The sequence below is a fragment of the Sebastes fasciatus genome, chromosome 3, assembly GCF_043250625.1.
Source record: "Sebastes fasciatus isolate fSebFas1 chromosome 3, fSebFas1.pri, whole genome shotgun sequence".
Classification (NCBI taxonomy): domain Eukaryota; kingdom Metazoa; phylum Chordata; class Actinopteri; order Perciformes; family Sebastidae; genus Sebastes; species Sebastes fasciatus.
In genome coordinates, this window is record NC_133797.1 from 5,235,881 (window position 1) to 5,253,938 (window position 18,058).

Consider the following 18,058-nt stretch of genomic DNA (forward strand, 5'->3'; position numbering starts at 1 on the left):
TCAGCAGCCTTGTTACGTCCGTATAAGGTTACACTACGTTGTCTCTCATCCTGTCATCTACCGCTTTTTTGTTTCTCACCGCGGTCGGCCAGCAGCTCCCGCCCCTCGATGTCTCGCCACACATCCACACACGTATCCCTCTGTGTTATGTGTTATACTCTGTGGTCTTAATGCTCAGGCTGATTGGAATCCTTAAAAACAATTTTGAATCCGGATCGCCACCAGAATCTAATGGATTGTTCATTGTGCTACACTCCACCCCTCCAAAAAAAAAATGCATTCAAATCCATGGCAAACTTTTGGAGTAATCCTGCTAACAGACAGACAAACAAACAAACCAACGCCAGTGAAAACATAACCTCGGAGTCAATGAAACCTTGGACGAAACTGACATCCTTGACTGAATAAGAATGAAATAATGAGACAAGTTTAAAAGGTGAAAGCACACAGACAAATCTGACTTTGACAAATAGTTCTCAGAGTGACCGTCTCCACTGTCTGGCGTCTTTGCTGAGTATTGTAATATATTGTCTAATCAGTAAGGCCTACATGTAATCTTTGGCCTCTCAATGTTGTCTTTTTTGAGAATGTTTCTATGTCTTTATTGGACAGCAAATGTGCAATGACATGTCTTAAAAAGTTCCCAGCTGGACTCGGACCTGGAGACTTTATTGTTGACTCGGTCAGCAACTTTAACCTGTAGGCCACCGACACCCCGCGGCTTTTTTATAAACCCTTGAATTAATGAATATAATTGACGGAGAAATACAGAAATCGTATGTATGTAGGAATTATAAGGCTCTAACTTGTATAAAATAAAAATATTTATTGTATATTATGAATAAATCTATACAAAATATTATATCCAACAGGTGGACAAGCTAGATACCTGTCATTGGGTCTTGTGCATGCGGCTGAGAGCAACAACGGTCATGTCTAGAGGGTAACCCACGAGTTGCGAACACATGTGAAAACTCTCGCGAGCCCCCCTGCAAAGTGTGCGAGACAGATAATCGGCGGGAGGAGAGCTAATTAACAGCACAGCACAGCACCCCCCCTTGCTTGGCTAAATAATGGAGCTAGCAGCTAACGTTAGCGGAGATTCCATTGAGTTACATTAGGATGTGTTTAAATCTGCGATGGTAAATTATAACATTATCATGATGTGTTCAAATGTAATCTTGTAAAATTTCTTTGGCAAGAAACTTGAATAAGTGCAGTTTGAAGATGTTTTCACAGCAATATAAAACAGATATTAGAGATGACCTGTTTAACTTCCTAACACTAGGAACTACACTCTTGCAGTGTGTTCTAATCCGCGTACTTCTGTACTTACACTTACTATTTTGAGTGCATAAGTGCGTTCACACTGGGAAGTACGGCAAAATGCAGTGCACTCAAAGTACCCGGATGTTGTACTCAAAACGGTCAGATCGTTGAGTGTGGAACGCTGGACACTTTCCACACTCAACTGTCGCCCTCTTGGCTACGTAGCGGAAGGGGCGGAGCCACGACCACTATTCAAACATACGTAGATAACAGAATAAAACAAAACAATACGTAAACATACCAGTGCATTTTCAGCCAACAGGAGGACACATCGTAGGCGACGACCTTGGAAACGTAATTTCCACTCTGCTTTCATTTTTTTTCAGAAGATATTTTGGCGGGTAGTGAGCCTCGGTCAAATGTTGCGATCGTTATTTCTGGTCAGTGCGCCGCAGAGTATTCGATTTGAGACGACCCTACCCCGTTGAAATTCACGCACTACTCAAGTGAGTACAGAGGGCACAAAGTGCACTACATTGAAGTGTACATCTGGAAGAACGTGGATTGGAACACACTCTTGGTAAATATAAGTATGGGATCAGAGATACCTGATATCAAAGGACTCTGATCTGGTCCAAAAAAACTCTGTTGTTGCATTTAAATAGTTATTTGCTGTCAAGACAGAGTCAGCGCAAACTTGATCATTTCCCTTTGACCAGACGGCAAGTTAGATTGTGATGTTCTTTATACGCTTTTAAATTCTTCCTTTTTAGAACAATAATAGAAGATGAAGAACGGTAAAATTGCAAAACTATCAAGAGATTGTTGAGGTTAGGCATTGTTCTCGGATGGTTATGGTTAGGATAGGTCGCAGCGAGAGTTTATTGCAAGTTTTCGTAATTTTGGGGGTTACCATCCAGACACGACCAGCAATGACTAAGAGTAGACAGACAGCTAGACCAAACAGCCATCTGTGTCGTTTGTTGTCAGCGGCCGACTGCTGGTCTGTCCTGATTCCTCCCAGCCTGTCTGTCATTGTCGATTTATATCCAGAATAGTGTTTCTTTCTCTCAAATATCTTTTGAAAAAGTTTGTTGAGTTTCACTGAGGTCATTTATAGCAGTTAAATCAGCTTCCCAAGCTGCCAAAAAAAATTTACTTACATAATTTCTTTTCATAATGAACATTTCTGAACATCCGTAGCCACTTTTGTGAAACTGTTGTACAATGTTTTTGAACACATATTTGTCGGTGCTAATCAAGCCTGTCATTATGTATTCAACAAATGCACATCCTTCTCTGTTTATTGACAAAAAAAGAAACTCCCAGCTTGCATTTCAAATGTAGTTATCGTTCTAGGAAATGGCACACAGTCACCTCACAACAGCGAACCTGTCACATTTTCTGTCACATCAAATGATGTTTCATTAAAGCAGAGGAAGTTTCCTTGAAACATCATTGGCAAGTGTGTGTGTGTGAGTTCATAAGAATGTGTGTTGAGGCTGTGGGTGCAGCTTTATGTGTGTGTGACAATATGTTTGTGAGAATGTGTGGGAGTGTGTTATTGTCTCGTGTCTAAATCAGTCCAGCTGATGTCCATCTGGCCCGGGGGGGTGGGGGTGGATAGGAGTAGCAGAGGGACTGGAGGGACTGGAGGGAGTGGGTGAGACAAAGCTGAGGGAGTGTGTGATCTTGTGGGAAGCGGGCGGAGGGTAGGAGGGCGGGTTTGAGGTCACAGGAGGTCAAGAGACTGGAGTCCCATTCAGCCAAACCCCCCCCCCCCCCCCTTCAGGCAGGGACGGGATCTTTTCCTATTATTGGGGCCTTGACTCTCTTAACCAGAGTTGTAGAGTTGTCAAGTCTTGGGCTGTGGGCTTGTTTTCCTGAAAAGTGGCTTACAAATATTGGTAGTTGCAGGTTGTGTTTTTCGGGCTTGTTTCTAAAGTGTTATAGTTTATTTGGGCTCCTCTCTCTCTCCTGTCTACCGGTCTAGTTTGTCCTGTTGCAGGATCCGTACACAACCCTGATCCCTCCACCCCTTCCCTTCCCCCACACACACACACACACACACACACACAGAGAACTGACAGTCGCTCACCGCCGCCACTCAAGAGTGTTGGTGTTGTTGTGAGACAAACCTCACAAAAAGTACAACAAAGACACTTTTTCTTTTCTTCTCTTCCTTTTTTTTTTTCATGCTGCAATGATTATGCGATGATGTCACTTCCTCAACCAATAGGGATGGCAGACACTTCCTATCATCCAATCACATTGATTTGGTTTGCGTGAGAAAGTCATTGTTTTATTTGGAAAAATACATGTTGGAGGGGATCTACTTGCAAATTATGCTAGCTTTCCAACATCGTCGACTCTACCTTTAAGTTTATAACAAGAAAAATGTAAAGTCACAAGTAGTGAGACCCCTTTTTTTAAACTTGACCTCACTGTATAAAATGACCTGTGGTGACCTCTAGCATAATCACAGCCTCGTGAAACTTTACAGCCACAAACTACAGACCTAGAGCATTCAGAGGATGGAGCTAGAATGACAATAAGGGGGTTTCTGAGCAGAAGTGCTCGCCATCGAATCGCCGAAAAATGCAATTCTTGCAGAAATCTCCAAATGTCAAAAGTTTTTGATCCCAAATCACAGAATGACTTGTTCTATAGTGTTCCTCAAAGGTCTTGATGTCTCAATGTGGTATTTTGGAAGGATTATTGATCATTTTTATCAATTCTCAAGTGGTAAAAAATGGTTAAACTTAGCACCAAATCCATGTAATAAATGGTATCAACCCAAAAGTTGCTGCAACAATTTATGAGACATAATAGAGCATGGGAATGACCATCATATACTTCTATCATAATGTTCTAAACCTTTATACACTTTTACAGTTAATTTGAAATAATTAATTAATTCATGTTTATTTCTGATTTATGACTAGAACAACTTGACCCACAGTGCTGAGCAGCATCTCAAATTAATCTCCATGTTTCCAGCTTTCAGATGATGTACACCACTTTTATGTGACATCTACTGTTGACCTGCTATCTCTCCCTTAAAAAAAAGACAAATACGTGTCTATGGTGGGTCTCAGAGGGTTAACAAAGGAGCTGTGTGTATATGTATGTGTCATTAGAGCATCAGTGGGGCAGCTGGTAAGTGTGTTAATGAGCTACATGAAGCTTATCCAGGATCAGACTTAACTCAACACTCCACTTCCTCTTCCTCTTTACCTCATACTGTAAAGCCTTCCTTGCTAACGCTGCAGTCTATTAAATATTAATAGATCCGGTGACTGGCAACGAGTGGTTAGCGTGTGATCACCGTCGTCGTCGTCACTCGCTGGCTCAATCTAATAGGTGTTTCCCATCCGTCATCAGCGGATATAGCCTATTTATAACAGAGGAGGCTGTTTGTCTGTCCGTCTTATGTTGTCATAAATAAATCTTTATGACAAATTTAGGATTTTAAACTCCTCTGACTCATACTCATAGCAAGGCTCAGACTAATCTGATCAACGTAGATGGAAATATGATGAACAACAACAACAACAAGGGAGGAGAAATAATACACGTAGGCTGGCGGGTCCGTCCTCTCCTCTCCCCCTACATGCTTCAGCCTTCCTCTCAAGTACATTTTTACTCCTGCGGATATTCTGCAACCAGACACAACCAAAGCGCCTCAGCTGAACAAAACGCTGCGCCTCGTTGCCCTTCTGTGTTCTGCATTTAAAGGGACTATTTGTAACTTTCAGAAATGCTTGTTAACAGCGACACCTGCCGCCGTTAAGTCAACGAAAGTCAGCGTCGGGCTCGCGCTTGCTCGCTCTAAATATACCTGAACGAGCATCGCTGAAAACAGTGAGGCGACACACGTCAGCTAAAACCACAATATCACTCTATATTTCAGCTGCTTGGCAGTAATGTTAGCTGACCAGATGAAGGTCTCTCCATGAACATGATTTAGATCTGATCCTAGTGTTGGCTTTTCCTGCCTCACCCTCCTGCGCCCGCAGGGAGACACCGGCAACCGTAGCCTCTCCTCCGCTGCCTGCTTGCCTTCACTGACACAGCGCGCACCAACAGAGGTTTTCCGTGTCTTGTGAAGTGACGGAGCTCCGCAGAGAGAAACGTGAACCATGACACCGGAACCCGGTGTCTCCCTGTGGGCGCAGGAGGGAGGCGATAAGGTAACTCGCTGCGGAGCTCCGTCACTTCACAAGACACGGGAAACCTCTGTTGGTCTGGAGGAGCTGCAGCAGTTATTTCTGTACAAACATCCCCTGTACATTCACTAGATATTCTCAGAGCTAAACTAACTCTTCTGCAGTGTGTAGTGAGCGCGCGTTCACGTCTAGAGCGCATATGCGAGCACGCATGTGTCCCGACCCGGTACATTTATACGCTTAAAAAGTTACAAACAGTCCCTTTAACAATAAACTAGTATTTACTTTGTTTTAAAACTGTAATCTTTGTTGTTTAAAAAACAACATTATAGGCCTACCTAAAGGCATATAGCACTAAAATCTAGGGATGGGTCATGATTCTCAATTTTTCTAATAGTCATTCAATTATAGAAAATCAAACAGTTTATGCAACTATCATCATATCTTCAAAATTATATTTTCCCTTGTTTTAACCGTCACAGGCACCACCTGGTTGTAATGTTACTACAGTGTGTGGCACGTTCAGTTAGGCTCTTTTCCGTCAGTTCAGGTATTATGTGTGTGTGTGAGTGCTTTTCAACTGGTAGATCAGCTGTTCGAGCGGCGGAACATCGTCACACATCCAATAATATGGTTGAATAAACCCTTAATTCATAGTGTTATATGGGAAAATGTGCCGACCCTACATGCCGTTTTCTCTCTCACCACGGAGCAGCATCAGTCCATGTCCATGAGGGTCTGTGCAGACTGTGTGTGTGTGTGTGTGTGTGTGTGTGCAGCCCAAAATGTATTCATCCATCCATTCATTTTCATCTGCTGATCCAGGGCCTGTCAATAAAGTAGCTAAATATGCTAGTGTAGGTTATCTGAGGCCACTTCTTCAGGTCGTCCTCCCATCCCTCCATAGTAGAAGGCAGAGCTATGATCACATTATCCCGTCTGAGCTGTAATAAGGTGGTGTTCACACATGTTTTACTAGATTTATTAATACAGTCAAGTACAAGTTGTCCTTCACGGGAGACGTATATCGATATAAAATTGATTTGAGACGCAAAAATCAATTGTATCGATACTAAGGATTTGCACCTTGTATTTAAGGACGACAAACGTTATATGAAAGTGTTTTTTAGCACTTTTATTAGTAAAGAAATGTTAAAACGTTTCCCCGTCGTGATATCTATGTGCATCACGCAGCATCAGCCTCACGTATCCAGACGGAAAGCAGACGGTCCGCTAGGCAAATTATCACGGGAGTAAAGTAAAAAACAAAACAGAAATTCAACAAACGTTAGTCTAACATAGTTTTAAAATGTTGTTCCGTATGTTTTCATGTATGAAAAGACCCTACATGAACACTGTAGGTGGACTACTTGATTACTATAAGCAGATTATTTAAACAGCGTTTGTATAGGAATTATTCTGTCCCAAGCTGTTTGATCATATCTATAAGCGGTTGATCTCTGTATTATTGATACCGTTTATCTTGAAAATGAGAACAGAAGCAGGTTAAACCACTGTTCATTTAACTTGAATAGAAGTTGGTTTATTATATGTTTTGTTAAATATTGCACTGCCTTGTATCTTGAGAACTGAATCAGCAGGTCCTGCAGTTGCACTTTTTATTATTTCCAAATAAAAGGTGTATGTATTTACCATTAATCGTTGTTTACTTGTTTATATCCATAATTAATTTATCCCTGATTCCCTTACAAGAAAAACTTTGAGGAATCCTGACCTGCTCTGTATCGATTTCAAGTCATTGAATCGTATCGTATTGCTCTAGATGAGCCAAATATCGTCCTTGAATCGTATCGGAACCATGGAAAGTGATACGCATTGCATCGTATTGTATCGTTGTAAAAAAATTATAATTACACCCCTAATTGAGTATCATAGCTATAGGCAGAAAAGGAAACCCACCAGTGTTGTCGTGTCTGTGTATCAGATTGTTATATACAGTATCTTAACCCTGTGATGTGCTACATCTATTCATTAGTATTGATGGCAGATGAGTAATTTCTGTTGTTTACACCTCACTCTGTATGTTCTTCTACTCACACTTTCTGTTTTGCTTTTTTCGCTCTGAAGCGTGTGATATAACACCTCCTTTCAGACACAAACTCATTCTCTTACACTCTTTCCCTCATCCACACTGGTGCAGATTTACACACACACACACACACACACACACACACACACACACACACACACATCCCAGTGAGTCATTCACTCACGTGTCGTCATGTTTCACTGAGAGGGGTTAAGTTAAAGCAGCTTAGTGCACTGACAGAAAGCCTGTTAAATCTAAAGCAACAACAGATCATCCCAGCACACTGTCCCTCTGCCTGAAGTAGTCTGTTAGTATGAGTGAGTGATCGTGTTTGCAGTTGAATGAAAAGAGGCTTCCATTGCCCCCCTTTGACAGCTACGCTGTTAGAGTCGAGGACTGAAAATTACCCCGGATCTTCAGCATCCACGGAGCTCATAGAGCAATCGCACTAGCGTTTGTAAATGTAATGTAAATCAGCGACACAGAGTGAAATTTACTCAATGCATTTAACCCATCCTAGTATTAGGAGCAGTGGGCAGCGACTATATAGTGCCAGGGGAGCAGGTTTGTGAGTCTGGTACCTTGCTCAAGGGCACCCCCGCAGTGCCCAGGAGGCGAACTGGCACCTCGCCAGCCACCAGTCCACTGTCCTTACTTAGTCGGGACAGACGGGGCTGCGTGAGCAGTGCGTGAGCAGTGCGTGAGCAGTGCGTGAGCAGTGCGTGACGGCTGCCTGGCGTCCACACTGGCAGGATCTCTGCTGCTGTTGCTGTCAGCCCTTTCTTTCTACACAGAGTTTGCCTTTCATAACGATCATTCCACTTCATTGTAAGTGTCATTTATATTTATTTTAGACAGAAAAAGTTTGAGAAGCGTGTGCTCATTTGTAAATAATAGTAATAATCCACAATTAAAACCTCGTACTTTATTCATTCATGGAGCCGTGCAAGTCACTGCATGTTGTACAACACTATCCTGCAAATATTTCACAATAAAAGCCTTGTGTTAACAAATGAAGGAATTCTGTCCACAGAAAAAAATGCTTTAGGGCTTTTATTTTTGAAATGGAAGCAGGAAGTGTTTCATTCTACAGATGTCTAGACATTGAAACTGTAGTAATGTTGCTGGTAAGATGTCAATATACTGTCAAAAAGAACATTTTCACTGTCTGTTGTTGCTGTGAACCGCGTGGCTCGCGGTAAAAATAGCCGAGGCCTCGAATCTTTAGAAGATTAGCTGCTCTAACCTGTTAACACGGACGCCGTAATAAAAAACAACAACAAGTTCCACAGCCGCCACGCGCTGCTGACGTTCCCCGTGTGGCCCGGCGGTCAGACTATGACTGACAAAATGCTCTGAATATCCAGACTTTGCACGTGTTTATTTCTGAGAGTCAAGCTCACATTGGTATCATAAATAGATTTTTAGATCACCATCATCAAATATACTGGACTCTCTATACAATTGTACCAGTTGATGTATCTGTGTGGGTGTTACGCATTTGTCTATTAGAGATGATGATGATGGGCTTTGTGACGAGGCAGGTAATCCCCGGCAAGCAACTACGTGACGTCTACGTCACTGGGGAGATGGAAACTCTTGTGGATTAGCTTTCATGAACACAACACAGACGGCCGTGCACAGTCATTCATATATTCTCTAGCCGCCGAGCGAAGCAGTGCGCCGAGAAACAAGGAGATGCAAAGAGAGGGAAAGGATACGTAACAGAGAGAAGAGAGAGAGAGACACACGGAGGGAGAACTCAGTCGCTTTTTGTGACAATTTTGTTCCGCAATTTTTTCAACTCCAGAAATTTGGCTGGATAATAATTTATTGAGCTGATTTCAGTCTTTTTGTCGGTTGCACAATTGTGACCTCTTAGTGTAGAAATGACAGTCATCAGCTTTTCAAAGTAAGTGTATGATAACCTCAAAGTATTTGCCAGCTTGTTATGTCTGATGTTCTCGCTCTAGGCCTGAGAAGAAGCGTTGGAAATACACTCTACTAAACAGTTTGCTCTTCTCTTGCAGTGTGCCCACCGTCCCAGTGAAGAACCTCAACGGATCCAGTCCTGTTCACCCTGCACTCGCCGGTAAAATCACACTCTCACTAACCACGGACTGTTAACCGATAGAACAAGATGAAATTTTGATTCATTTCTTTGAGATTTTTTTTTCTGTTTTCTAACCAGACTTGGATTTCTCTCTCTCGCTGTATTTTCAGGGATCACAGGTATCCTGATGAGTGCTGCCGCTCTGCCTGTGTGTCTGACTAGACCTCCAAAACTCGTGCTGCACCCTCCGCCTGTCAGCAAGAGCGACATCAAACCCGTGCCGAGCTTTGGCCACTGCTGTAGGAAGACCACTAAGAAACAGGCTCGCAAGGGTAAGCTCTCAAGTCAAGACCAGCCACAGAAATGAAAAAAAACAAAAACACTGTGTGCCGGATAAGAGTGAAGGTCTCACCGTTTCTTGCCCTTCATCCCCCTCCTTCTGTTCCCTCTCCTTCCTGTCTGCAGGTAAAACTCCAGAGGAGGTGGTGAAGAAGTACCTGCAGAAAGTAAAAAGTCCACCAGAGGAGGTACGAACAGTATTTGTATCTATATCTTTCATAGTGCTAACTCATTAAACGATACAGAATAATGGGTTTTCTTGTTCTTTTCCTAGGACTGTACCATCTGTATGGAGCCGTTGGGGGGTCCGTCTGGATACAAGGGTCCAGGGGTGGGGCCCGTGTCTCGGGCGGAGTCAGTCGGGCGACTAGCACAGTGTGGACACCAGTACCATTTCCAGTGTCTGGTGGCCATGTATAATAATGGGAACAAGGATGGCAGGTAGGTCAGAGACAGAGAGACTCTTCATCGTCTATTCACTGTTTTTCACAAATTAGCTCATCAATTTTCTTCCTCTCTTTTGCAGTCTTCAGTGTCCCACCTGTAAAACCATCTACGGCGTCAAGACAGGCAACCAGCCAGCAGGGAAGATGGAGTACCACGTCATCCCTCACTCTCTACCGGGACATCCTGACTGCAAAACCATACGCATCATCTACAACATACCACCAGGCCTTCAGGTACTCCAAAACAACTGGGCTGACAGTTTACAGCAGGGCCGCACAATTAATCAAATATTAATCGGGATCACAACTCAGGCTATTAATAAAATGCTCCACTCATAGAAAACTGCTGCGTGTTAAATCAAGCGCTTCTTAAACTAACAGCCAGCCGGCGATCACAATGTTTTGGCTTCACTTTTGGGGAGCTGCCACACCACTGCGTGCGCACCTTACAACGAGAAAGAGTCTTAATGTCCTTTGGGGTTGCACCAGTTGTCGTTAGTCATGAAGCGAACCCCTCCATCCTTGGATTTACCAGACTCTACCGTTCGGACCGCATGGAAAACAGAGAAGGACTCGGTTGGGCAAATAACTCGATCTGGCACCAGCGGATCAAAGTCAGACGGAAGATATTACAAGCCCGTATGTCCCGTTGGAATCTGATCCTCGCCCTAACATCATCCATCCTTATTATCCAGAGATTGGACATTAGCAAGAAGAGTGCTGGCCAGAGGTGAACGGTAGGCACGAGCTCTCAGTCTGTTCCGTATCCCTCCCCGTATACCTTGATGTTTCCTCCGTCGTTTTTCATGTAAACGTACCACTGTTCTCGTCTTGGCTCGCTCTTGTGATCTCAGCCGGCAACGCTGGGTCGATGGAAAAAGTGTTCAAAAAACTTTGTTTTAATGTCCAGAAGTGTGTCGCAGTCGTACGATGTCAGTGCCGATGTGTAGGTAGCAAAAAGGATGTTCAAAATAAATACAAAAACTAAGAAAACACACAATCTCCGGGGAGCTCAGCTCGCAGCTGCGCCATCATAATGTACTGCATATTACTCTTTTTAAATGAAAATGCGCTAAAAAATGTTTTGATTTTGATTCTAGGAGATGCAACTGTGAATAAGAATCAGTCTTATTTTTATGCAAATATTTGTACATTAGCAGGATGTACAAACGTACGTTCTTGTGCATAGCTGTAAAAAGAATAGCTTGAAGGACACAGTTTTGCAAAACTTGCAACATGACTGCAGTTGGAAAATTGGAAATTGGAAATTTAAGTTATTTAAAGGAACATACGTCATGGGGGCATTTTACGTTAATTGTTGCATGCATGGATGTAAACGGGAATATTAGTGAAACATTTTCTCTAGCCATGTTAACTACTGTCTTTTTAGGGAACACGGGCAAAAACTGGAATATTTTGTGCATGTAGATGTAGTCACTAGTGTTGTTTTTATTCCCATATGAGGTATTACACGGTCAGAGTTGGGTTGTCTGCTAATATCGACCTCCTCCCTTTCCTTTTCAGGGACCAGAGCATCCGAACCCAGGGAAGCCCTTCACTGCCAGAGGCTTTCCCCGACACTGCTACCTCCCAGACAGCGAGAGAGGACGCAAGGTAAACACAATCCACCGTCCTGTTTACAGACCCATGTAGATCCATTCTTCATACAGATGTGTTTTTAAAGGGGCTATAGTCTTGAGTTGTGGTGGATGCTGGTCGTTAGAGACTCCATTTCTAACCGAACGTTAGCTATCGTTGCACACAGTTAGCCCTGAGGCGGAGAATAGAGTAAACTCATGAGCATGCATGATGTCACATCCGTTGGATTTTCCCCAGAAAAAAAACATCCCGCATTCTTCACATCAAAAGCAGTCTACAGGTTTATAGAGGAAACCCAGAAAGTCACGGAAGGTCTAATTTTTAGGGTTAGATTATAGCCTGTTCACACATTGGCAATAAAAAAAACAATTCAAAAATGTTTGATGTGTCAACATTTTTTTATTTTTTTTTTAAAATAACCTTTTGTCCTTACCCCTCAGGTACTGAGACTGCTCCTGGTGGCGTGGGACCGCAGGTTGATCTTCTCAGTTGGGACTTCGAGCACGACCGGAGAGTCTGACACCGTCATCTGGAATGAGGTACAGACACAATAACGTTAGACCGTAACTCAGGAAATGGATTTTTATAAACTGTAGTTTGTGATATCTATAACAGAAACAAAAGAAAACAGTTGTTGTCCCTCCCTCTCTTCAAGGTCCACCATAAGACAGAGTTTGGCTCCAACCTGACAGGCCACGGCTTCCCTGACCCCGGACACCTCAACAACGTTCTGGAAGAGCTCCGAGCTCAGGGCATCACAGAGGACGACGGACTGATGGAAAAGTGAAAGGACAAGGCAGCGGAGGAGGAGGAGGAGGATGAGGAGACATCCGTGTGAGAGCAGCGAAGAGTGGAAGGGAGAACGAGGAGAAGAGGAAGAGACCGTGAAAATAACAGAAGCAGGAGGAGGAAAAGAGAACGCACTCTCTCTGCCAGCACATAAAAGGGGTGCAGGGGGGGGGACATCTCGGGTTCTGGAAGACATTGATTTGGTTTTGCGGAGGGGAACCGCTTTTTCAAGAGTCACCGCTGGGTTCGCCTGTCAATGCAAGTCTGTCCAAACTTCACAGTTTTCACAAGCAAGCACAGAAAAAAAAAGCAACGCAGAAAGAAGAGGACGAGGAGGCGAAGAAAATGATGGCACTCGTGGTTTTAGCTAGGTACTAAAATGACAACAAGTGAGAATGAAATGGTACTAATATTTAGGACAAAAACAAGTTCACTTTACTGAGAGAGAGAGAGAGAGAGAGAGTAACCAGAAAAAGAAGGTCAAAATGTAAGAGCAGTTCAATGAAAACTGGAAGAGAAAGGACAAAGAGAGAAAGAAGTTGGAGTGGTGGGGGGAGGGGACAGGAATGCAGGAATGATGTAGCAGAAAGAGACAAAAGATGGTGTATGAATGTAGCGTAGGATAGGAGTAGAGTAAAACTAACTTGTACAGTACTCAACAGGTACTTTGGCTGTCATTTAAAAAACACAAGGAAACCGAGAAGAGCGATGAAGGGAAAGACAGATGGACTCTGCCGGCTTTTGTTCAAACCACCTGCTTTGTTTGTGGTTGAAGTTTAGTGCCGTCGCTCCCTCTTGTGGTGGTACTGATGAACTACGATTCAGCCTGCAAGCTACTGGAACAAATCAAACATGTTACTATGAGTTATCCACACGTGTTACTTTTTTTTTTTTATCATTGTTGCTATAATCCTCATTTAATGCCTTTCCATACTTTACCTCCTACCTTTGACTTGATGGGGTTTTTATACGACCTAGGCTCTCCGTACATTTATGGTTGTGTGTGAAATGACAAAAGACCAAACTGAGGCCTCGTCATTTGGTCCTATTTGGAGTCTTACTATTGAGCCACTGTGGTACGAGTTAACCGTAGACACACAGGTACCGCTATTTACTTATATATCTTATATTTTTGACCCTATTGACGGTTCACGTTGTGTTCAGTGGGCGTTAATGCTGTTGCATCTCGTCAACAGTGTGGCACCAGTGAGAAAAAAGGTGAGGATGGGGAATAAAAACTGTTTTAGGGTCGCCTAGAAGCGATGAGGATTTGCTTCGAGGCCCAAGTGTTTAGTTCTAGTTGAACGAGCTTCACTGTCAGTGCTTAAAACTGAAGAGAAATGAACTGGTGGGGGCTGGTCTCGCAGACAGGAAGCCTCTTAGATTGGGCAGAGGGTCGGGGGAGGGGGGCGATGGAGAGGACAAGAGGGAGACCTGAAGCAGAGGTCACAACCTGGTCAAACACATACAAAACACTCATTTTAATTGGTCGATCTGACAATTTGTCAAGGAAGCTGGGATTAGGGATGCACCGATCCGACCGGGTACTGATCCAATACCGGTCTTTAATTAATAAGCTGTTTGCCTCACTGTGTGGAAGTGACTGGGATCATTCTTTCATGTGTAAGGCACCATCAGGCTGGACTTTAAAACATTACAATCTTAACTTTGTAAAAGGAAATGTAACAAATAAATACATAGATATAAATTTACTGCTATGTATTATTAAAATAATAAATCCAGCAATTTATCAGGAATAATAAACCTTTTTAATGCGGCAACAAAATGGTCAAAACTTAAACAGGAATTAAATTCAAGTCTATAATGTATGTAGTATATATACTACATAGAATTGAATAGAATAGATTGGCCCCATTGTCACCGAGACGCAATCCAGCTATTTGAGTCAGTATCAGCCTGCCGATCCGGTCTCGGTAACATCGGTGCATCCTTAACTTAGCCTCCATATGTGGTTGTTAGTAACTAGTAGAGCATTACAAATGAAGACACACGCACACACAATAAAGAAGGAAAACATGATTAAACAGTCAGGCAATTAAAGGGTCCCATACTTACAGTATGTACTGCAAATGTAAATTCCCCTCTTATGTGTCATCAAAGATAAATAGTAAATGACTATTTCCCTGTTTTTACTGAATGTAAAGATATAGAGGAGTAATGTCTACCTGAGCAGAGAATGAAGTCTCTCTCCCTCTATGTGTGTGTGCCGTAATCAGAGCTCCTCTTTGCTTTGTTGACATAGCCGGGCCGGCCGTACCTGCCTTTTTCGTGCATGTGAGCCACCGGCTAGCTCACAGACGCCGCTCTGCAACTGCTCCCATACGGCGGTTAAGGTCGATAAGTCGTCGCGGAAGCGTGGAACCCCCCGCCCTCCAGGTCAACACCGTTATCTCTGTCAGCTCTATTGCTGTTGTTACCGCTGTTAGCGCCGTTAGCTGCGAGCCGCCGGCTCAGCCGTCGCATGTTGAGAGCCGTGCGGAGGCAATAGAAAATGCTCCCAAGCTTGCATTCAGCACCTTTAAAATGTCATATTGCAAGTAGGGATGTGACGGTTAGGAAATTTGAATAAACTCGTGACAACACCGGTGTTACTGATAACACCGGACATTTTACAAGAAAAGTGGCGGGGGATATATGTAGCGTGCTTACCTTGATCTCGACCGTCAGGTGGCAGTGTGTCTGGCCTCTCCGGTCCAGCCTTCGCTGCGGGGCAGCAGGGGTCTACCTGGCGCCGCTGCGCCGTGCACACCGGCCGTGTCTGCTCTGTCCTCCTCTGCGCTGATTGCCTCATTAAACATTACGGTTCTCTTATAGTTCTGGGTTTAAATCTGAAATATTGCCAAATAGGCAAAGTTTGCTTTTCGCTTCGACACCAAATCCTTCACACTCCGACACCTGCTGCTCTGAGCTGAGACTCCGTCATCCGACTATCTATTGATAACATGTTGCTGATACGCCAAAATTAACTAAATGGGTTTTATTTCTGTAAAAAAAAAAAAAAAAAACGACGATGGGTACGTAATGTAATCGGTGTGTGCCCCGACCACCGTGTAACACCCGACTACCGCGACAAGCCTAATTGCAAGTCCCCAAAACCAATTTTAAACCAACTACAGGAAACACATCACAACTGGGCTTGCTCCGGCTTGGCTGGCACTGAGATCCATCCAATAAGGCCAGTTTACAGCATCTGGACCAGAAGGCCGTCCTTCTGTGGATTCACCGCGTTTAAATCCGATGAGCCTGCTGTGTCGGCCGATCAGTAAATGTGAGTTCTTTATGTGGCGATGTTACAATTCAAATTGTGAAGTATACTGTACACAATACACAATATGGGACATTTAATCTATGACTTGTTGACCTCAGTTGGAGATCAGTAGCATCATTCTGATCTCAACAACACACATAAAAACTCTCCTCTTCTTACCTCTGCCTCTCCTGACAAATAACACACTGCCCAGTCTTTGAGTTGGGTCTGTACATGACCCCTTATCACAATGTTGTGTCTGTGTGTATATGTGTATGTGTGTGTGTGTGTGTGTGTGTGTGTGTGTGTGTGTGTGTGTGTGTGTGTGTGTGTGTGTGTGTGTGTGTATGCTCCCAGTTTACGGTATTCTGTTGGTACTTAACGGGAATCCCTATCCTTTAACTGTGATGATGATTGATGATGGTACTCCCTTCCTTCTTTATTATGTTATTTTAATATGAAATGTAGTTATGCCTTTGTTTTTTAATAGCATTTCTCTTGACACTATCATAGAGTAAACTGCCTTGTTCATTTTGTATGTTTACGTTGTATTAATTTGACCCCTTTTCATTTGAGTTTACAAAGTATTGTTAAATATGTGTTTTCTTCTTTTTTTCATTGTGTACAGAAAGTTAAGCTGATTTGTGTCATCTTTTCTGGAAAAGGAATTTGATGGTAGACTTTTAATGAAAAGTTTTAATGAATTTTAATAGCAAGTCAAACCCTTATACACTTGCTCTTCCGTGGGGGTAAACAATACTTTTATTTTCTACATATCATCTGTCCTGCTGCTGTTCTGCACTGAGCCTTCGTCAGCCCTCCAGAGCTCTCAACATTTGTGAGCCTGGAAGGTTTCGTAGTCGACGTGTCGATGGACATTTTGCTCTTCGTCTTACGTCCGCCCCTCTTTCGGCAGCAGAATGGTTGAAGTGCAGGTGGCATGAGGAAAATTGTTATTTGAAACATTGTAAAATATAAAATCACTCCTGCGTTGTTGCAGTTTTCTTGCTCTGTTGGCCCAAACACTGCACAGTGACTCCGGGGAAAAACACTTGATTTTGTATGACCAGTAAGTCACTCACTTGATTGTGGATTTTTGTTATTAAAATAATGTTTTTCATTTCTAAACAAATGAACAAGAAATTGAAATAAATGTTTTTTTTTTATTACTATTTCTCTTGACTTTATGAATTGGATGAATGGAGTCAGATTCGGCCATGAGTTGGTTATTGTGGGGTTTAAAAAGTGATGAATTATTAACCTCAAGTGTCTTTGGAAGAGAGTACTGGTCGATTTTAAAGGTTTCGATCCGACGGTGTGCAGTGTCTGAAGCCGCATGAGCAAACAGTAGCAAACAGCTATGACTAGTAACTCGCCATGTCCCTTCTTTAAATGTGGATTTTTTTTCCCATGAACAGTTCTGATCCCTACATTGTCTTCATGTTTATGAGGGGTGGGTGGGGAAAAGGTGATCATCGGTTCTCGGTATGGAGAGAGAGAGAGAGCATCAACAGCAAAGTGTACATATTGCAAAAATAATTGCTGGAGTATGGGTGATTAATACAAGGCCAAAATAAAGAATGAAACTTACCTGTTGTGTCGTTGTAATTCTTAATAGCCATAGACAGAGGTGTATAAAAAAGAAACTGCTGTGAGATATTAATTAAAAAAGACGTATTGACCTGTGCATCTTGTAGGAAATTCTCATCTACATTTCTATTTGAAAAACAATCAGCTCATCCTACCTTACATACCTTTTCCAGTATCTGACCGCTTGTCTGCATCTCAAATTTCCATCATTTAAAAAAACAATCATGTATCGTAGTCAAGCTTTTGCAAGCAAATCAAATGTCAAAGTCAATAATTTGACAGCCAATCACGCCACTTAGTCCCATCTTTATAAAAGCCAACGAAAAGGCGAGGTCAATCTTTTAAATGATCTGCCATCGCTGCCATTCGTCGCTCTTTCTCCGTGGTTTTCAGGAGGTTAGGTAACGTCTAAATTTAATTCAATTTGAGTCTTATAAAACGGGCTCTGTGTTCATTTTGATGGCATGAATGTTCACGTAAATGTCA

General features: G+C 42.8%; 1 protein-coding gene across 3 annotated transcripts in view; it reads left to right on the top strand.

Moving 5' to 3' along the window:
* LOC141765119 (E3 ubiquitin-protein ligase DTX4-like) overlaps positions 1 to 17,572 on the top strand; it is a 40,120-nt gene extending 22,548 nt beyond the window's left edge. For all 3 annotated transcript variants that reach the window (XM_074631067.1, XM_074631066.1, XM_074631065.1), the window contains exons 5-12: positions 9,519 to 9,580; positions 9,712 to 9,873; positions 10,007 to 10,068; positions 10,155 to 10,321; positions 10,407 to 10,560; positions 11,851 to 11,940; positions 12,366 to 12,464; positions 12,581 to 17,572. In XM_074631067.1, the coding sequence (XP_074487168.1) occupies positions 9,519 to 9,580; positions 9,712 to 9,873; positions 10,007 to 10,068; positions 10,155 to 10,321; positions 10,407 to 10,560; positions 11,851 to 11,940; positions 12,366 to 12,464; positions 12,581 to 12,712 (928 nt within the window). In that variant the 3' untranslated portion in view covers positions 12,713 to 17,572. The remainder of the gene's footprint in view (positions 1 to 9,518; positions 9,581 to 9,711; positions 9,874 to 10,006; positions 10,069 to 10,154; positions 10,322 to 10,406; positions 10,561 to 11,850; positions 11,941 to 12,365; positions 12,465 to 12,580) is intronic.
* The last annotated feature ends 486 nt before the right edge of the window (positions 17,573 to 18,058 follow it).